Source organism: Chlorocebus sabaeus, chromosome 8, assembly GCF_047675955.1.
Source record: "Chlorocebus sabaeus isolate Y175 chromosome 8, mChlSab1.0.hap1, whole genome shotgun sequence".
Taxonomy (NCBI): Eukaryota; Metazoa; Chordata; class Mammalia; order Primates; family Cercopithecidae; genus Chlorocebus; species Chlorocebus sabaeus.
The window spans coordinates 7,952,123-7,970,519 of NC_132911.1; the positions used below are offsets into that span (position 1 = coordinate 7,952,123).

An 18,397-nucleotide genomic window follows, 5' to 3' on the forward strand; every position below is an offset into this window, starting at 1 on the left:
GGGAGATCTGGTTCTTTAACACAGTGTGGCACCTCCCCAACTCTGGCTCCTTCTCCTGACTTGTGATACTCCTGTTCCCCCTTCCCTTTCCTACCCAGATGGAAGCTTTCTGAAGCCTCAAAAGGAGCAGATGCTGGCACCATGCTACTCATACAGCCTACAGAATGGGGAACCAAAATAAACTTCTTTTCCTTATGAACTACCCAGCATTAGGTATTCCGTTATAGCAGTATAAACAAACTGACACAGAACATTGGTACTGTTCAGGGGGTATTGCTGTAAAGACAGTTGAAAATATAAAAGTGGCTTTGTCACTGGGTACTGGCAGAGGCTGAAAGAGTTTGCAGAGCCCAGCAAAAGATAGGAAGATGAGGGAAAGTTTGGAACTCTTTAGAAACTTGTTAAATGTATGTGACCAAAATGCTCATAGAGATATGGACAGAGAAGTCCAGGCTACCAAGGTGTAAGATGGAAAAGTGGAAGATATTGGGAAATGGAACAAGGGTCACCAGTGTTACACCCCAGTAAAGAGCTTGGCTGCATTGTGTCCACGTCCTAGGGATTTGTGCAAAGTTGAACTTTAGAGTGATTACCTAGAGCGTGTGGTCTAAGTAGTTGCCAAGGAGTAAAGTATTCAAGATATGTGGCTGCTTCTACAAGCTTACAGTGAGATACAGGAGCAAAGAAATGATTTAAATATGGAACTTACATTTAAAGGGGAAGCAAAGCATAAAAGTTTGGAAAATTTGCAGCCTAGGAATTTAGTAGAGAAAGAAAAAGCATGTTGAGAAGAGGAATGTAAGTGTGCTGTGGAGAAATCACTTGCTAGAGAGATTCCCATGACTGAGAAGGAGCCATGTGCTAATGGCCAAGACAATGGGGAAAAGGCTTACAAGGCATTTTTGAAAACTTTGAAGCACTCCCTCCTACTGCAACCCACAGACCTAGGAGGAAAGAATGGTTCAGTGACCACACCCAGGGCACAGCTGCCCTGCTCAGCCTCAAGACACTGTTCCCACATCCTGGCTGCCCAGGCTCCAGCCTCAGCTCAAAGGGCCTAATGTACAGATTGGCCACTTCTTCAGTGGGTGAAAGCCATAACGTCTTGGCAGCTTTCATGTGGTGTTAAGCCTGCAAGTATGCAGAGTGCAAAAACGAAAGAGGCTTGGCAGCTTCCACCTACATTTCAGAGGATGTGTGGCCAAGCCTGGTTCTCCAGGCAGAAAACTGCTGCAGAGGGAGAATACCAACAGAAAAATTCTACTAGCGCAGTACTAAGGGGAAATGTGGGGTTGGATTCTCCACACAGTATCCCCAGTGGGGCATTGGCTAGTGGAGCTGAGGGAAGGGGAACACTGCTGTACAGACTTGAGAATAGGAGCACCATTGACAGCTTGTACCCTCACCATAGAGGAGCCACAGGCATCAGATTCTGACCTGTGATAGGAGCTATGTGAGCTGCACCCTGGAAAGCTGCAGGGGCAGAGCTGCCCAAGGTCTTCAGAGCCCACCCTCACACTAGAATACTGAACATGGAATCAAGAATTGTTTTGGAGCTTTGAGGTTTAACAGCTTCCCTGCTGAGTTTCTGACATGTGTGGGGCCTGTAATCCCTTTTATTGTCCAGCGTCTGCCTTTTGGAATGGTGGTGTGTAGCCAATGCCTGAACCATCATTGTAACTTGAAAGGAAATAACTTATTTTTGATAGTACAGGCTAAAAGGTGGAAGGAACTTGAGTCTCAGGGGATGAGACTTTGGACTTTGGACTTTTGATTCAGTTAATGCTGGAAGGAATTAAGACTTTTGGGAGTGATTGGGAAGGGATGATTGTATTTTGCAATGTGAGAAGGACATGAGATTTGAGGGGCCAGGGGAAGAATAATATTTTTCAGATGTTTGTTCCCTCAAAACCTCATGCTGAAATCTAATCCTCAATGTTGGAAGTGGAATCTGGTGGGGAGGATTTGAGTTGTGGGGTGAATCCCTGATAAATGACTAAGTGCTTTCATCCCAATAATGAGTGAGTTCTTGCTCCGAGTTTATGCAACATGTAGTTGTTTAAAAGAGTCTGGGACCTCCTTTCACCCTCTCGCTCTGCTCTCACCAGGTGATATTACTGCTCCCACTTCACTTTCCACTAGGACTGAAGGCTGATTGAGGCCTAATGAGGGGCAGATGCAGGTATCATGCTTCTCACACAGCCTGCAGAATAGTGAGCCAAAATAACTTCCTTTCCTGATGTATTCTCCCACCTTAGGTATTCCTTTAGAGCAACACACACAGACTAACACAGGGAGTATTGTGTTGTGTGAGCTTTGACCTCGGTCTTCTCAATGCCACAGGATGCTGGTCTCCATGTGAGTCTTCCTCCCTGTCCTGTCTTTCAAGACCCAAATGGCCATGAAAGGGTCTTCTTAAATAAAAGGAGAGTTTCTTCCTAAGAGAGTTTTGCTGCTTCCCCTACAACATAGGAATGAATGCCATTGTCATGGTGACATTTTAATTTTTCTTTTCTTGTGAAGCTTCACTTCTTTTATACAATCAACTGATATATGCTTCCAGGAACCAGGAAATCCACTAATTTATTCAAAGTAACAATATATGCGTGGTGAATATTAAATGACTAAATAAAAGCAGGGTCTGACTGTCCTGGCATCAAGGTAGGTGAGTGTGACTGAGCTGGACAATTACAGGATTAGACCCCATCTTAATTTAAATTTTGAACATTTTCTTGATTATGTTGATTTTTTCATGAATATTATTTTTAAAAAAATCTATCACATTATAAGATCATCTATCTTAAGGATGGAATATATTAATGCTTACATTTTATATCTGAGGCCAGAGCCCCCCTCTATACACCCTAGTCTTGGCTCTGTCATCGCATCTGGATAAAATCTCTATCCAGATAAAAATGCTTTTACTCTAACAAGGTCTGGTTACTTTTTTCAATCTTGAGATTAGGAAAGACAATGGATTATTTTGGAACTAAGGTGCATTTTCCCTGAGGTTGGTGGTATGCACATTTAACGCAGAGTTAATGTGAAGAAATAGAGAGCTTCTTCTGCATGTAGGATACACCCACAGACTTCATGATTGAAGGACCAAGCCCTCCCGAGGAGAGAGAGCAGGGCCAGGGAGCTATTCTGATGCTTCCCCTTAGAGTTGATGCATCTTTCTTCTTGAGGTTTGCTCCCCTCTGCTTGTGTCCCATGCTGTATTGTCCTCATTTAATTGTGCCCTCCAAAAGACTTGTTTTTTACAGCATTTACTTGGATCCTATTATGTTTGTATGTAAGAACACCCTTGTACAACTGCATTTTGCCATCCAATTTAAGAAATAGCTTATGAATGACCAGCACATAAACGAATAAGACAAAGTCCACACCAGTAGAGCTCTCATAGCTAAATGGAGAATTAAAAATTCACGCACCTCTGTAGGAGGCGTAATTGCATAGGAAACCTTAACCAGAAGAAGAGAGTCCTTGTGAAGAACAGAGGACTGGGCATCCCCTCCCTTGGCAGATCCGCTGTGATTCCATGAGGGAAGTGGTCTTTGAGTTGGGATTGCTTTTTTTAGGGAAGATGTGGGGTAGGCATACAAGGGGAGGGTGCAGGAGGAGCAAAGCACACGTTCTACAAAAATGTCAGGAATAACTGGAGAAGGTCAAGGGATCCAAATAATACAGATGCCTGTGACCATGGAAAGCACTCCAAGCCCCACTGTGGCATCCTTGACCCTTGCCTGGAGAGAAGAAAACGGTGTTCCAAGGATGTTAGAGATTGGCCTGCCCAAACTAGCACCACACCATAACCGCAATGACTAGGATCAAGATTCTGTAAATCTGAACACCACAGTTTAATTTTGTTTACATGTCGCACATCTCTGACGAGGGAGCCCTTTCTGAATCCACATCAGTTACAGCAGCTTCTTGGCCTCCTCATGGCTTTTTGCAGCATTTTATTGCAGAGACACCACAGACGCCGATATGTTTATACCTTCTAGGGCAAAAGCCTGGATGACATATGGCACCACTCCTAAGGCAGGTAACAGGATTCCTTATATCACCAAAAGCACCTAACAGGAAAAAAAACACACAAAAAGAGCAAACAGCATGTTAGGACTCAAAACTCATGTTGCAAAAACACAAACGCTGTGTCTGTATTGCCTTGAATAAATCTGCAGTGGACTTCTTTCTGAAGCCTGGGCTTTTCCATGAGACGCGAGTCAATCATTTGGATCGAAGTTTCTGACATGGAAACTAGCACTGCTGTGGTTTAGGGGATGTTCGTTTTTGTCAAATCTGATTGTGAAAGACCCTGATCTCTCCTGAGTGACTGGGGTCACCAGGTGGGGTCTGGTAGGGGCTCGGTAATGTTCTCTTGTGACTTCAGCTCCACCACAAGTAGATAAGATCAAAGCCACCCTACCTCCGTTTTAACACACAAGCCAGTAACTTTTTGCTTTTCAAATCATTTAGTCTGTTAAGTATTTGATCTGAGATGGGATAAAAAGGTACAACTCACAGAAATTGTTCAATGTGAAATTAACACCACGTAACTTACAGTCGAAAACCACAATTAATCACAGAAATAAACTTTTGTAATGGCTTGTTTCTAATATCTAAGTCCTGGTTTCACCTCATTCTTCTTTTTTGATCCCTCCCTGTCTCTGTCCCTCCCTCCCTGCCTCCCTGCCTCTCTCCCTCCCTCCCTGCCTCCCTCCCTTCTTCCCTCCCTACCTGGGTCCCTGCCTTTCTCCCTCCCTGCCTCAGTCCCTCCGTGTCTCCCTCCCTCCCTCCGTCCCTCCCAGCCTCCCTGCCTCCCTGCCTCCCTGCCTCCCTGCCTGCCTCCGTCCCTCTCTGCCTCTCTGCCTCCCTTACTGCCTCCCTACTTCCCTGCCTTCCTTCACGATACTGTTCTAGGTGTTGGAAAATATGAGGTCTCTGGTGCCTCTCAGAGCCCCGTTCTTCTCAAAAAACCCAGGACTCATAAATAAAATTGGTAAAATGACGCTTTCACAATATGATATCTATGTGATTAATTCTTTTGGGTTTTAGTCTCAAATTTTCTTTTTCCCTCTCTCCATCCTTCCCTTCCACTCTCCCTCTTTTATCTTTTCATGGTTTTTATTTTATTTCCATATTATCAAGGAGAAAATGAAGCTTAGACGTCCCGGTTAAAAGTTGCTTTCCATGGGCCATCTCTGTACTGTGAACCTGCAGTGGCCTCGTGGCAGGGACTGTTCTCAGGACCTCCGATCGGAAAAGTCCTAGGGGCAGAGTGTCTGCAGCAGTAGTTCCTACAGTGTAGGCTGGGCCTTAAGATTATCTGGAATTCTCTAGGTTGCAGTATTTTACGCTTTCAATATAAAAATTTAGAAAATGACATTCTGTACTACTTTCTTTAGATAAAATCAAAATTTCTGACTTTTATTTAAAAAGTCACCTAACAGGTTTCAACCATAGTCTTAGCATGGAAAGCAGTGAGGAGATGAGATTTACAAGCTACTAGGCTCCTTCATATTGGCTTAGAAGAGAGAGTGAGGTGTCCATCGGGTTGTCAAACTTCTATATTGAACCAATGCTTGGTTCAATTAAGTAACGCATGTGGTCTACTCAGTCTAAAAGTGTGCGTAGAAGAAAGAGAAAGACCAGCTCTGAGGGACAGAGGGAGAGAGAGATAGGGAAAACAGAGAGAGAGAGGGAAACAGAGAAAGAGGCAGGAGGGAGTGGGGAGAGAGAGAGCGGCAGGAGAGAGAGAGAGAGGGGATAGGAGTGAGAGAGGGAGAGAGCAAGGGTCAGGGCAGAGAGAGATAGAGGGAGAGAGAGAGGCAGGAGAGATAGATAGAGGAGGGAGAGAGCAAGTGTCAGGAGAGATAAAAATAGAGGGAGACAGACAGACACAGGAGACAGAGACAAGAGAGAGAGATAGAGAGACAGGAGAGAGAGGGATAGAGGGAGACAGGGAGAGACAGGAAATAGAGAGATAGAGGGAGAGGGTGCAGGAAAGAGAGAGAGAGGTAGAAGAGAGAGCGGGCAGGGAAAGAGAAACGAGAAAGAGAGGGAGAGAGCAAAGGGCAGGAGACACAGTCAGGAGAGAGAGATGTAGGAGAGAGAGTCGGGGGAGAGAGAGAGAGGTAGGAGAGAGAGTCGGGAGAGAGAGAGAGAGGTAGGAGAGAGAGACAGAGGAAGAAGAGAGAGGCAGGAGAGAGAGAGGCAGGAGAGAGCAAGGGTCAGGAGAGAGAGAGATGGAAGAAGAGAGACAGAGGCAGGAGAGAGAGAGGAGTGAGAGAGAGGCAGGAGAGAGAGAGATAGAGGAGGGAGGGAGAGAGAAACGGAGGGAGGATTAGGGGAAATTAGAGAGGATATGGACAGCCTCTACCCGATTCTTCCATTTTTCCAACCTCTCATTTCCCTGGCCCGTCTCACCTGGAAGAGGCATCAGGAATATGAAGAGGAACGAGAAGAGGAGATACAGGACCTTCATGGCTGATGGCTGGGAGCTTCACCAGAAGCTGAGTCTGGGGAAGACACCGAGCCTTCCACCTTATAAGGGTCCTGGTCCGTGGTCACCGGGTAGAGTTCAGAACTGGTATTGGCTGCAACGCTCATTACAGGGATTAGAATTCAACCACTTACCTGGTGAGTCAGAGAATAGTCCTCAAAGAACAACGCACACGCAGGAGATCTTATGCAAATCTGGATTCAGGAAACCCCAGAAAATCCCTTCCTCCTGCTCTTGGGACCAGAAAATTCCTCTTATCTTGCGCCACTTAAAATCCAGTGTATGAATGGAATGAGGGGCTGGGCCTTCTCACAGGGGAACAAACTCAAACTCAGGGCCTATAGCGTGGAACTCACCTGCCACCCACTCTGTGAGACGCCCTGTTTTTCCTGAGTATTTGTGGGCAGTCTCAGGCCAAACTGCGAGCTCTTTCCATCTAATTCTACCCATTGCTGGGACATTCAGCTCCTGGGGATGATACAAGGCTGGTTCAAACCCAGGCACCCCGGAGGGACTCAGGGCTTCTGGCAACACTGGGAGCATGGTGGGCCCCGTCCTCCCAGGTGATCCGAGCTAGTAAAATTCATGTGAAAGCTCCCCTGAAACTCCCCATCTTCCCCCGGGACAGAGATGAGGCAAATGGGTGCCCGCTTCCTTCCTCTGAGAAGGAGAATGGGAGGGTGGGATTGTGACTACATGTGGCCCCTCAGAGTCCACCCAGGCCCGGGTCAGGAGGTGGCCTATGGCCCACACTTGAATTCCTTAGGCTCACACCATCACTCAGGGAACATCAGCTCCGCAGGACTTCAGGGCTTTGCGAGCCAGGGCTTTCCCTGCTTTCCACAGACGTCAGTGCTAAGGGAGCTCACTGCCTTTGGGATTTGGTGGAGAAGCACGGAGTGGGGGTGCAAGGCCTCCACATGGTGTCCCTGTTGGCGATGGGTCCCTCAGGACCCTGTCCTTCCTCAGTGACCCAGAGAAGTCATCGGGGATCATAAACAATGAATAGAGCCCCATGCCAGGTGCTCAGGGGCCAGACTTTTCTCAGGAAAATAAGAGACCTTTATCCTAGTTCCTCCCTCTTTGGATCTAAGGGCAGTTTGAGAGACAAGCAGGCCCCAGTGTCCGTGTCTGTGATGTCTCGGAGGTGTAGCAGTGACACAGCCATGGGGACAATGAAACTTTACTCGTGACCTGCCTGATCTCTTCATTTAAAATGTCAGGTTCTGAAGAACCCTTTTCCTGGCAGGCCAGAAGTGGATTTAAAGGAAGCTGGTGAGGACATTGCGCGGCCAAGACCTTCAATGACTTTGTCCATAAAAGGGAGTTTCTGATGGGGTATGCAAAGAGAGGGCTGGGTCAGGTGCCATTGGAACTGCTAAACGGACATGAACCCAGGGCTGCAGCTCAGTCACCAGAGAGTCATTCCCTTTGTCAGGAGTTTGTCTCCCTGTGTGTTGAGCAGGCTGGAATCAAGGGGCAGACTCATTCATTCCTGACACTAAAACTATTTCCTCCTGGTGAAGAAAACATACAGAGAAATGGAATGGGAAATAAAGCCTTTATGTGCTTTGTCTAAATTAATAATTATGTTTTTAAAATGTATATGTCGCTGTCACCTTTAGAAAGAGGCAAACATCATGATACTTCACACTATTATCTCAGCATGGATCTCTTACAAATGAAGAAGAATTCTCACACCAATCACGGTACCATTTACACAAATTAACAAGAATAACTCCGTGGCCTGAACAGACAGGAGCCATAGGTGCTCAGGAAGCAAAGTGTCAGTAAATTATTACAAAACAAAAGTGTGCCCAGTAAATTATTGCAAAACAAAAGTGTGCCCAGGGACACTGAAATTATTCCAAGAGTAGCTTCACGGCTGGGTGCATGTTCAATCCAGATTCACATGTTGAAATAAGTTGTCACATCTCTTTCCTTGTTGAGTAAATATTCTTAAGGAAATGCCATGGTACTTGGCAAGGGGTCTTCCTGGAGTTATTACATAACTCTTATATGTAAATAAGAGTTTGAGTTAAGAAAGTGGTTCCCATTTTTTGACGTGTGGCATCACTCCTGATTGATACGTTCTTAATGACTCCTATGCTTAACATGATTATTATAAAAGTAATACACTCATATTTAAAAACTCACGCATAGAAGAGAGTGAATTTTTCCTATACAGCAGTTCCAGTCCCAGGAACCACCAATAGCTTTGTGGTTTTATACTTGTTGTCCTCTCTAGAGCTCAGTACATTTGTGAGGCCTTGTTAGAGAAGGAGGTGAAATTGCTCTGAAATAGGAAAGTCACTGTGACATGCAGCGCCTCTGTGTCCCTGGGGAAGAAGCCACCAAGACTTAGGTAACATTGGTTGCTCAAGGACAGCTGGGCTGACTGTTCCCATGAAGATTCCTATGGTTGCAGCTGCTTCTTTTTTCCTGGCATGGTCCAGTGTGACTCCTTCACAGCCATGTTTGTCCTGGTCATAAGCTTTGTCTGATAAAGTCCACCAGAGTATCACTTTTGTCTTTGAAAGGTACAGTTATGATCTTGCTTCTGCAAGGAAGACCATCCACCGGCACAGACATGAGGGCCTTCCCAAAAGCTCAAAACATAGCTATGATAGGATTTGAGGGCATGCCAAGCTTAGGTAAAACCGAATTTAATTCATTTTTATGAGCTCAAAACAAAGCCGTGTAAAAGGGGAACCATCAAGCCTGACTGAGACTCATGGCCTGTTTTCAATGGAACATGAGGATCCATGCTGTGTCCCCAAACCTCACGCTGTGTCCCAAACCCCTTTCCTGTAACTGGGGAGGAGCTTTCAGGCTGTGTCTTTGTGGCAAAGTGGTTCGGTTCCCCCGGTGAGAGCGGGAAGTCTCATTCCTATAGATAGGCTCCCAGAAAACAAGGTCTCTCCCATCTGTGATTTTAGAAAACCAAGTTTCTCGGCACTAAGTCCTCAGCGTCAAGTAACAGAAGCAGGTGTATTCATTTCTATTTCTGTGGAATGGCCAGCTTCATGGGCATCAGGGCAGGGCAGTCCCCTGCTCTCAGAGGGCTGGGGCCTGGTGTGAGAAAGCCACCGTATCGACATTCCAAATGATTTTTTCTTTGAACCTGCGTTTTGTAAGTGCGGTCCTGTGAGACAGCGCAGCATGTGCATGGGCAGAGTGGATACACAGGGACACAAGCTGGACAGGCTCAGGCCCTGGGGCACCACGGGCACAAGACTGGTGATAGCTGGTCTAGCTGCCCTTAGCACGCACATCCCTGGAGAAGCCCAGACACCTGGGGGCTGGGACGGGAAGGTGGCAGCGGCGGCAGCAGCAGTGTTCTCAGCCCTGGGTGTTCTCTGTGTGGGGGCGGCACCGACACCTCTGTGCCTGTTCATCCCCAGAGTCACTCTTGGAGCTTTTGCACAAATGTTAACCTTCTTGCTTGCGCACTGGGACGGGAACCATAGATGACCAGGCAGCAAACTATCAGTAAATTAATGAAAGACAAAATGTGCACATGGACATTGCAATAAAGTGGACCAGGGAGTTAGAGTTTTTCAGAGAGTTTAGAATTCTTCAAGGAGTTATCACGGCCTCAAAAATGGAAATTAAATTTATAAAGATCATCATGTTCAACAGAGAAGAGTGCTACTTTTATATAAACCTTAAGCAGGGCAATTTTTAAATAGTTTTTCTTCTTCTTATTAAAGATACAGAAATGGAATACATAAGCAGACATTTTCAATAAACTACAAATTATGATGCCACTTTGGGTCTGGCATAGGCCTCTGCAAATTACAGGAAATGTCAAAAGAGGCATCAGAATTCCATTGGATAAGTTCGCATTTAAAATTCAGTTCAAACTTACGGGATTTGTTTAAACCATTTTAAAAGAATTCATTTTATGGTAGCTCACGCCTGTAATCCCAACACTTTGGGAGGCCGAGGCGGACAGATGACCTGAGGTCAGGAGTTCGAGATCAGCATGGCCAACATGGGGAAACCCCGTCTCTACTAAAAATACAAAAATTAGCCGGGTGAGGTGGCGCACGCCTGTGATTCCAGCTACTCAGGAGATGGAGGCAGGAGAATCACTTGAGCCAGGGAGGTAGAGGTTGCAGTAAGCCGAGATTGTGCCACTGCACTCCAGCCTGGGAGACAGAGCGAGATTCCTTCTCAAACAAACAAACAAACCATTTTAAAAGAATCACTAGCTCCAGATATACTAAAATTTGTTAGTATATCAAAATAATTCATCCCCATGTTGTCACAGCTTAGAAAACATTCCAGAAGCATTTGCTTCAGCAGATTCTTCTCAAAAGAAAAAATGAAGTTGCACCAGGTATAAAGTTTGATGACAAAACAAATTAGTTGATAGATGAGTGGGCCAGAAAAATTGTGTGATTCACCCATATATCCCATTAGTAAGACATTATTATTTATTCTATTATAATCATGACATTCATTTTGTGGGGAGATTTGTATGACTCTGTCATTACTCCTGTATAACTATTATCTCTATTTCATTTTTCAAATGATAAAAAATATTGGCTTGAGTAAGCTGAATATCTTCCCACCTTTCATTACACTTTCTTCTGCTGCTCTTTGAACAAGGCGCCCTGCATTTCCATTTTGCACTGAGCATTGGGAATTTTGCAGCCAGCCCGGCCGTGGCCATTTTTATTCAAGCTATCTGATTTAATCCCCAGAAACAAACCTGCCAGAGGGGTATTACCCAAGTTCACGAAGGCAGTTCCTGGGGCCTAGAAAGGCTAGAGGACATGTTCAAGGTCACCTGGCTACTAAGTGGCAGAGATGCAATTTGAAATAAAATCCCCCTCTCTTCAAAGCTCATGTTCCTAACCACCGCCACATGGTGTCCTGACAACCTCCCCTCTTCATCCTCCTACAACCCCAAAGCTACAGTAATGCTCTGCCTAAGGCCAGAGTCCATGGAGCTACTGTCATCCTCTCCCATCTCCTGAGCTGAGTGGTGAGTCAGAGCCTGGCCTGACCCTGCAGGAGGTGAGGGAATGAGCGCGCAGTTACTGCCACCTGGTGGCGGCTCCTTTATCTGACCCTAAAACGCAGATTAATCTCAGTTTCCTGCCTCCCTGAAGCCTGGGTGTGCACCTGAGACTTCTTGTCATTTCTTTACCCCTTAATGAACCTATTGAGAGTTCTCACAATTTTATGGATCCTCTCAAGGAATCAGCTTTTATTTATTTATTTTTAATGTTTATTTGTGCGTGTCCAGTTTCTTTTTATTCACTCTTTTTCTTTCTCTCTCTCTCTCTTTTTTTGTTTTCTTATTTACTTTGGGTTTAATTTGTTCCCTTTTCCCTTACTGTTTCTTACAGTGGAACCTTAAATTGTCTATTTGTGAGCTTTTCTGCTTTCTATCATAATAGCATTTAATTATAAATTTGTCCCCAAGAGCTGCTTTAGTGGCACTTCCACAAATTTCAGTATGTTATGGTTTCATTTTCTAACAGTTCAACATATTTTCTAATATATCTTGTGATTTCTCCTTTGACCACTTAGAAACATGTTCATTGAGGTCCCAATATATGGGGATTTTTCCAGATGACTTTCTGTTATTGATAGCTTTGTAAATTCCACTGTAGATAGACACTATCTTTTGTATAATTTTAAACTATGTTGATTTTTTGAGACATTTCATAGGTTAGTATGTGCTCTATTGGGTAATATTTTAATGCATTCTGCTGTTATTTGGTAGAGTGTTCTATAAATCTCAAATAGGTTGTGCTGGATGATACTGTTGTTCAAGTCTTCTCTATCTTTACTAATATTTTGTCTGCTTTTAAAAATCTATTACAAGAAGAGAAGTGTTGAATTCTCTAATTGTAATGTTAATTTGTCTATTTCTTTAATGTCTACTGATTTTTCTTTAAGAATTTCAAAATTCTATTATTAGGCACATACTGATTTAATATTAATGCCTGCTCTTGGTGATGTAACCACTTTATCATTAGGAAAAATATCCCTCCCTATTACTGATAATACCCGTTGCTCTAAAATCTACCCCAATTTATGTCAATGAGCCAATATAGCCAATCCTATTTTCTTTATACTGATGTTTTCATACTATATCTCTTTCCATCCTTTTATTTTTACTCTAAATTTGTTCTTACAGTTTATATATAAAGTGGGTTTTTATAGACAGTATGTAGTTGGGTCTTGTTTTTTACTGAACTGAAAATCTCTGTCTTTAAGGAGCTTCTAGAATGTTCACAGCATGCTCTTTTCATCATGTGGAATCAAATTTTTACCTGGCATCTTCCCTTTCTGCCAAAAAAATTATTTTTGCATTTTATAGTACGGACTTGCTGGTGAGGAACTCTCTTAGCTTTTACTGTTGTTACTGGAAAATGCCTTTACTTATTATTTGATTATGTGTTTACCCTTTTTTTAGAAATATACTTTTGCTGGGATGGATTTCTAAGATAACATTTTTTTTTCTTTTGGCAGTTGAAGATATCACTTATGTTTTTTTCTTCTGTAAGTAACATGTCTCCTTTCAGGCTGCTTTGTAGTTTTATTTTTGTTTTTGAGACGGAGTCTCGCTCTGTTGCTCAGGCTGGAGTGCAGTAGGGTGATCTCAGCTCACTGCCATCTCCACCTCCTGGGTTCAAGAGATTCTCCTGCCTCAGCCTCTCGAGTAGCTAGGATTATAGGTGCATGCCACCATGCCCAGCTAATTTTTGTGTTTTTTTTAGTAGAGACAGGGTTTCACCATGTTGGCCAGGCTGGTCTCAAACTCCTGACCTCAGGTGATCTGCTCGCCTTGGCCTCCCAAAGTGCTGGGATTATTGGCATGAGCCATTGTGCCCGCCCTCAGGTTGCTTTTAAAATTTTCTTTTTATTACTGATTTAAAATAATTTGATTATGATATGTTTCATGTGGTTTTCTTCATGTTTGTTCAGTTTGGATGTCTTCGTGTGGTAATTTTGTGTGTCTATAGTCTCACCAAATTTGGAAAACAATAGGCCATTCTTTCCTTAGCTCTATCCTCTCTCCCAAAACTTCTTTTTTTTTATATTTGAAACAGAGTCTTGCTCTATTGCCCAGGCTGGAGTGCAGTGGTGTGATCTCGGCTCACTGTAACCTCTGCCTCCCGGGTTTAAGCGATTCTCCTGTCTCAGACTCCAGAGTAGCTGGGATTAGAGGTGCATGCCACCACGCCCAACCAAATTTTTATTTTTAGTAGAGGTGGGGTTTCACCATATTGGCCAGGCTGGTCTTGAACTCCTGACCTTGTGATTCGCCCTCCTCAGTCTCCCAAAGTGCTGGGATTACAGGTGTGAACTGCCACACCTAGCCATCTAAACACACATTGGTGCTAGATTGCTTCATGTTTCTGCACAGGTCACTGCTTATTATTTTCCAGCCCTTTCCTCCTCTCTTTGCATTATTTTTTCATAAATATAAACTCAATAGTAATATAAACTCAGGTTTACTGATCTTTATTTTGGAATATATGCCACAATCCAATTCATAATATTTTTTACTCAGATGTTTATTTTTAATCTCTGGAAATTCCATCCTTTTTTTCTTTATATCTCTCACTCATTATAAACAGTTTTTCCCTTCAACCTTGGACACATTCATAACGTTTATAATAGCTCATTTATATCTTTTTTGCTGATCCTAGTGTCCTTGTCATTTCTGGATCTGTTTTAACTGAAAGATTTTCCTCTTGGTTATGACCATATTTTCCTGCATGGCTACTAAGTTTTTACTAGGTTCAGTGCATTATAAAGCACAAATTGTTGAATGACGGATTTAGTTGTTTTCCTTTGAAGAATGTTAGGCTTTATTCTGTCACACATTTAAGTTTCTTATAGATCAGTCTGGTCCTTTCAAGAATGGTTTAGAAAAAAATTTGTTAGAGTAGTTGCAGAACAATTTAATCTAGAGCCAAATAGCACCACTACTAATGGGTTAGTTGTCTGAGAACTCTGCAGTCTGTCCACTTTGCTGGTGGGAATGAAAACTTTTCCAGCCTTTAGTGCTCCTGAAATTGTTATCCAATCCCCTTTGGGTGTTTTCGTTTGCCTCTGGCCTTGTGAAATCTTACCTCAAGCATGCTCACATGAAAACACAGCAGCCCGGGACTGAAGATTTACCATGTGTCCCTGCCCCTACCACCAACACTTGGGGGCCTTGCTTCCTTCTAGGTACCCTCTCTCTGCTATTCTGCCCTGGAAGTGGGGGTGTCTTGTGCTTCGGGAAGTTTGATTTCAGTCTCTTCAATGCCTCAGGATCGCTGGTCTTCGTTTGAGTCTTCCTCTGTGTGCTGTGGTCTGGACCCTGCCGCTGTAGTAAGCTGGGGGCAGTCGAAAGCGTCACTTCACTGGTCTGTTGCACTGCTTATTACCCAGTCTCTGAACACAGCTGTCACACTTGTTGACAGGTTCCCTTTTGTCTACTGTCAGAGGGAGATTCCCATAGCAGTGAGTCCATTTTGGAAGGAAAGTGAGGAGCAGTCTCATCTTTTTGGGTCCTTGAGCCTTTCTTCCTAAGAGCCTTGTTGTATTGTCTTTTCTCCATATATGGTGCCATGACTGGGGTCTGGTGTCAGGTATGCAGGACCACGCACTCCATTTGCTGGAATCCTTCTGCATCAACATTGAGAGAGCACTAGATAGTTAAACTGCAGTACCTCCAAATCATTTGAATGATTAAAGATACTTCAATCAATAAATCATTTGAATCTACTTCAATTCAATAAATACTTGTGAGCAACCTTCATGCCCAGGGCACTTTACAAGCAGTCCAGGAAGAATTAAGACAAACTCCTTGCTTTAAGGCTCACAAAATCTAATATGGAGATGGGCAGTATGTCACTGTACATAATGTAAAAGACAAGCAAGGGTTATAGATGGAGGACTCAAGTCAGAACCCTGTGGTGAACCAGAGGAAAGACTGTAAGCATTTGGAAAATCACCTGTGGTTTTAAGATGGAGATAAAATGTGAGACGGTCCCTGAAGGACAGGTTAAAGTTTAGAGATGAAGTTGGAGGAGTGAGGCAGACATGAGGCCAACCAGAGCAGAGGCATGGGTGAGAGAAAGCAAAGTGAATATCTGAGGAAGAGCCAGGTTCCCTATTTCTCTGAAGACAAAGTTTTTGGAAGGAATTGGGATAGCCCCTGAGGGATGCATGAAAACCTTAGAGATAGATGTAGTGGAGAGATGCCATTTGGGGTAGAGGGACTGAAAAGGCTCAAGGCTTGGGTGACATGAAAGCAAAGGGCGTATTTCAAGAGAGTGAAGAGTCCAACTTCACTGGGGCGTCACGTTCACAAAGGAGGAATAGAACCTGGTAACCCTTGGATAATAAGGTCAGCCTCCCTTGTAGATTTCTCCAGAGATTCTACTTTCTTTGAAAGAAAGGTGAGTCCTTAAGACTTTCTGAGTTGCCTGTTTGGAAACAACTACCAAAATGACCAGCTTTTTTTTTTTTTTTTTTTTTTTTTTTTTTTTTTTTTTTTAAATCAAGCTCCTAATTTTTTGGAAAAACCTTTTAATTTGATTTTACTTTTATAAACTTTAAGAAGGCATTTCCACATTTTACAACATTCTCGTCATGTTTCTGGGTTTTTACTTCTTTCTTCGACAGCATTTTCGGCCACGTGTCGAGCACTTGCCAATCTGTTCCTCCTTTGGAAGGCAGCTGAGCACAGCACACCGGCCACCTCTGACTCTGCAATAATATTTCTGCAATGTGTTTATGATTCCTCCATGACCTGCAATGACAAAATAGCACACATGGAAAGGTTTTAGGACGGCTTTTGGTATTCCTCAAATAAATAACTCATCTGTTGCTTTTCTTGTATTCTTTTATTTCTTTTTCCTTTTTCTATAAAATTGGGAGAAAAATAAAGGTATGACTAAACAACCCAGAGACAATGTTTCTACGGCTGCAGCTCAGCTGTGGACCCACAGTGGCACCAGGAAAGTGGCGTGACCCTGTGACTGCCACAGGAACAGTGGGGGTGCTGAGGCTGTGGTGTCCTCAGAGGCAGCCCAAACACTCCACCCCAACCACTGCACTTAGGAAAACAGGAGCCTGTGCCTCTGTTCTGTTCAGAGTAAATCAATCTTCCCTGCTGCATTAAAATTTTATGTTGGATTCATGTCTCATCAGCAGGTATAACAATCTTCCCATGAAGAGATGGGGAAAGAGCTTTGGGGAGCTATTTAGTTTCTTAGGAGTGGATCAGGAAAGTTTGGGAAACCTGATTCACGGTTCTTAATTCTTCTTCTTCTTCTTTTTTTTTTTTTTTTTTTGAGATGGACTCTCACCCTGTCACCCAGGCTGGAGTGCAGCGGCGCGATCTCGGCTCACTGCAACCTCCACCTCCCAGACTCAAGCAATTATCTGTCTGTCTCCCGAGTAGCTGGGATTACAGGTGCCTGCCACCATGCCCGGCTAATTTTTGTATTTTTAGTAGAGACAGGGTTTCACCATCTTGGCCAGGCCGGTCTTGAACTCCTGACCTCGTGATCCACCCACCTCGGCCTCCCAAAGTGTTGGGATTACAGGTGTGAGCCACCGCGCCCGGCTGCTAAATGATTCTTGTCTGAAAAAAAAATGGTGATGCCTAGTTCCCATACAACAAACCTGCTTGGTCTAAGGCGCTCTGAAGGATGGAGAAAGACTGACTCTGAATTATGTATTCTCAATTAGTTCAATCCTTGGATTTCCCAGCCCATCTTACCTGGAACAGGCACCAAAAACAAGAAGAGCAAAGCAAACAGAAGATAATGGATCCTCATAGCTGCCAGGCTTCACCCCACGCTGAGACTGGATGGAAAGGTGTGCTTGGTCACTTTATAAAGGTTCCAGCCATGGTTGCAATTCTTGTCATGTTACAGTGATGAGACTATGACATGTTTCCTGATGCGTCATACCAATACCTCTCACCATGCAGAACACACCCACTCACTCAGTTCATTAGGAACCCGATGGAGAGGCAGAGCTCCCTGTGAATGCGTGGCTGTCCTGGAGCTCTCTGGGCTCCAGGGGCTTGTTTGAGTGTGGGTTGGATTGGGTTGTGGGTACAGATAGGGCTGGCATGGGCAAGAATGCCCCCTTTGGGGAGTAGTCTCAGGGCATGTGGCTGGGGCCTGACTTGTCCGTACTTGGTTACTCTGGAGCTTTTCTTCCTCTTCCTAAAATGCTGGGAGAGTCTAAGACCCTCCTGGGGACCAAATAAATCCAGCCCTGGACATACTCAGTATCTGGCAGTAGGACTAGCCTTTTGGTAGTGAAGTAAGGGAGGAAAATGGGCTACATTCCCTGTCCCCCTGGCCCTTGGCCTATGATGGAGTGCTATAATTTGAGTGAAACATGGGTCATTCTTTCATTTTAATTGCGGGGGGAGACAGAGTCTCACTCTGTTGCGCAGGCTGGAGTGCAGTGGCCTGATTACAGCTCACAGCAGCTTGAGCTGTCAGGCTCAAGAGGTCCTCCCACTTCAGTCCCCTGAGTAGCTGGGACCACAAATGCATGCCTCCACACCTGCCTAAATTTTAAATGTTCTGTAGAAAATAAAGTGGGTTCTCCCTATGCTGCCCAGACTGGTTTTGAGCCCAGATGTGGACTCCGGGGCTCAAGCAATCCTCCCACTTCAGCCTCCTAATTTGCTGGGATTACTGGTATGAGCCACTGTGTGCAGCCCATGTCTGATTCTTCATCATTGTCTAAAACCTACCAAATTTATGAGTAAAGAAGGTGTTTAATGTTACTTCATCAGAGAAAGGGGATGCTGGGATGATAGATTTAATAGACTGGCGTCTCCTCCTAGTCAAAGACTATCCCTGTACAAAAGAGGGGCTTCAGAATAGACATTTAAGA

General features: G+C 44.2%; 2 protein-coding genes across 2 annotated transcripts; both read right to left on the reverse strand.

The window, feature by feature from the left end:
• Positions 1-3,559: 3,559 nt before the first annotated feature.
• Positions 3,560-6,526, reverse strand: LOC103215308 (defensin beta 4A). Its single transcript, XM_007961623.3, has 2 exons — positions 6,433-6,526; positions 3,560-4,079 (listed from the first exon to the last, which is right to left on the reverse strand). Exons 1-2 carry the CDS (start codon positions 6,488-6,490, stop codon positions 3,943-3,945), a joined length of 195 nt encoding a protein of 64 aa, XP_007959814.1. The 5' UTR covers positions 6,491-6,526; the 3' UTR covers positions 3,560-3,942.
• A 9,525-nt stretch (positions 6,527-16,051) lies between these two features.
• LOC103215309 (beta-defensin 103A) lies at positions 16,052-17,531 on the reverse strand. Its single transcript, XM_007961624.3, has 2 exons — positions 17,259-17,531; positions 16,052-16,283 (listed from the first exon to the last, which is right to left on the reverse strand). Exons 1-2 carry the CDS (start codon positions 17,314-17,316, stop codon positions 16,138-16,140), a joined length of 204 nt encoding a protein of 67 aa, XP_007959815.1. The 5' UTR covers positions 17,317-17,531; the 3' UTR covers positions 16,052-16,137.
• Positions 17,532-18,397: the final 866 nt, after the last annotated feature.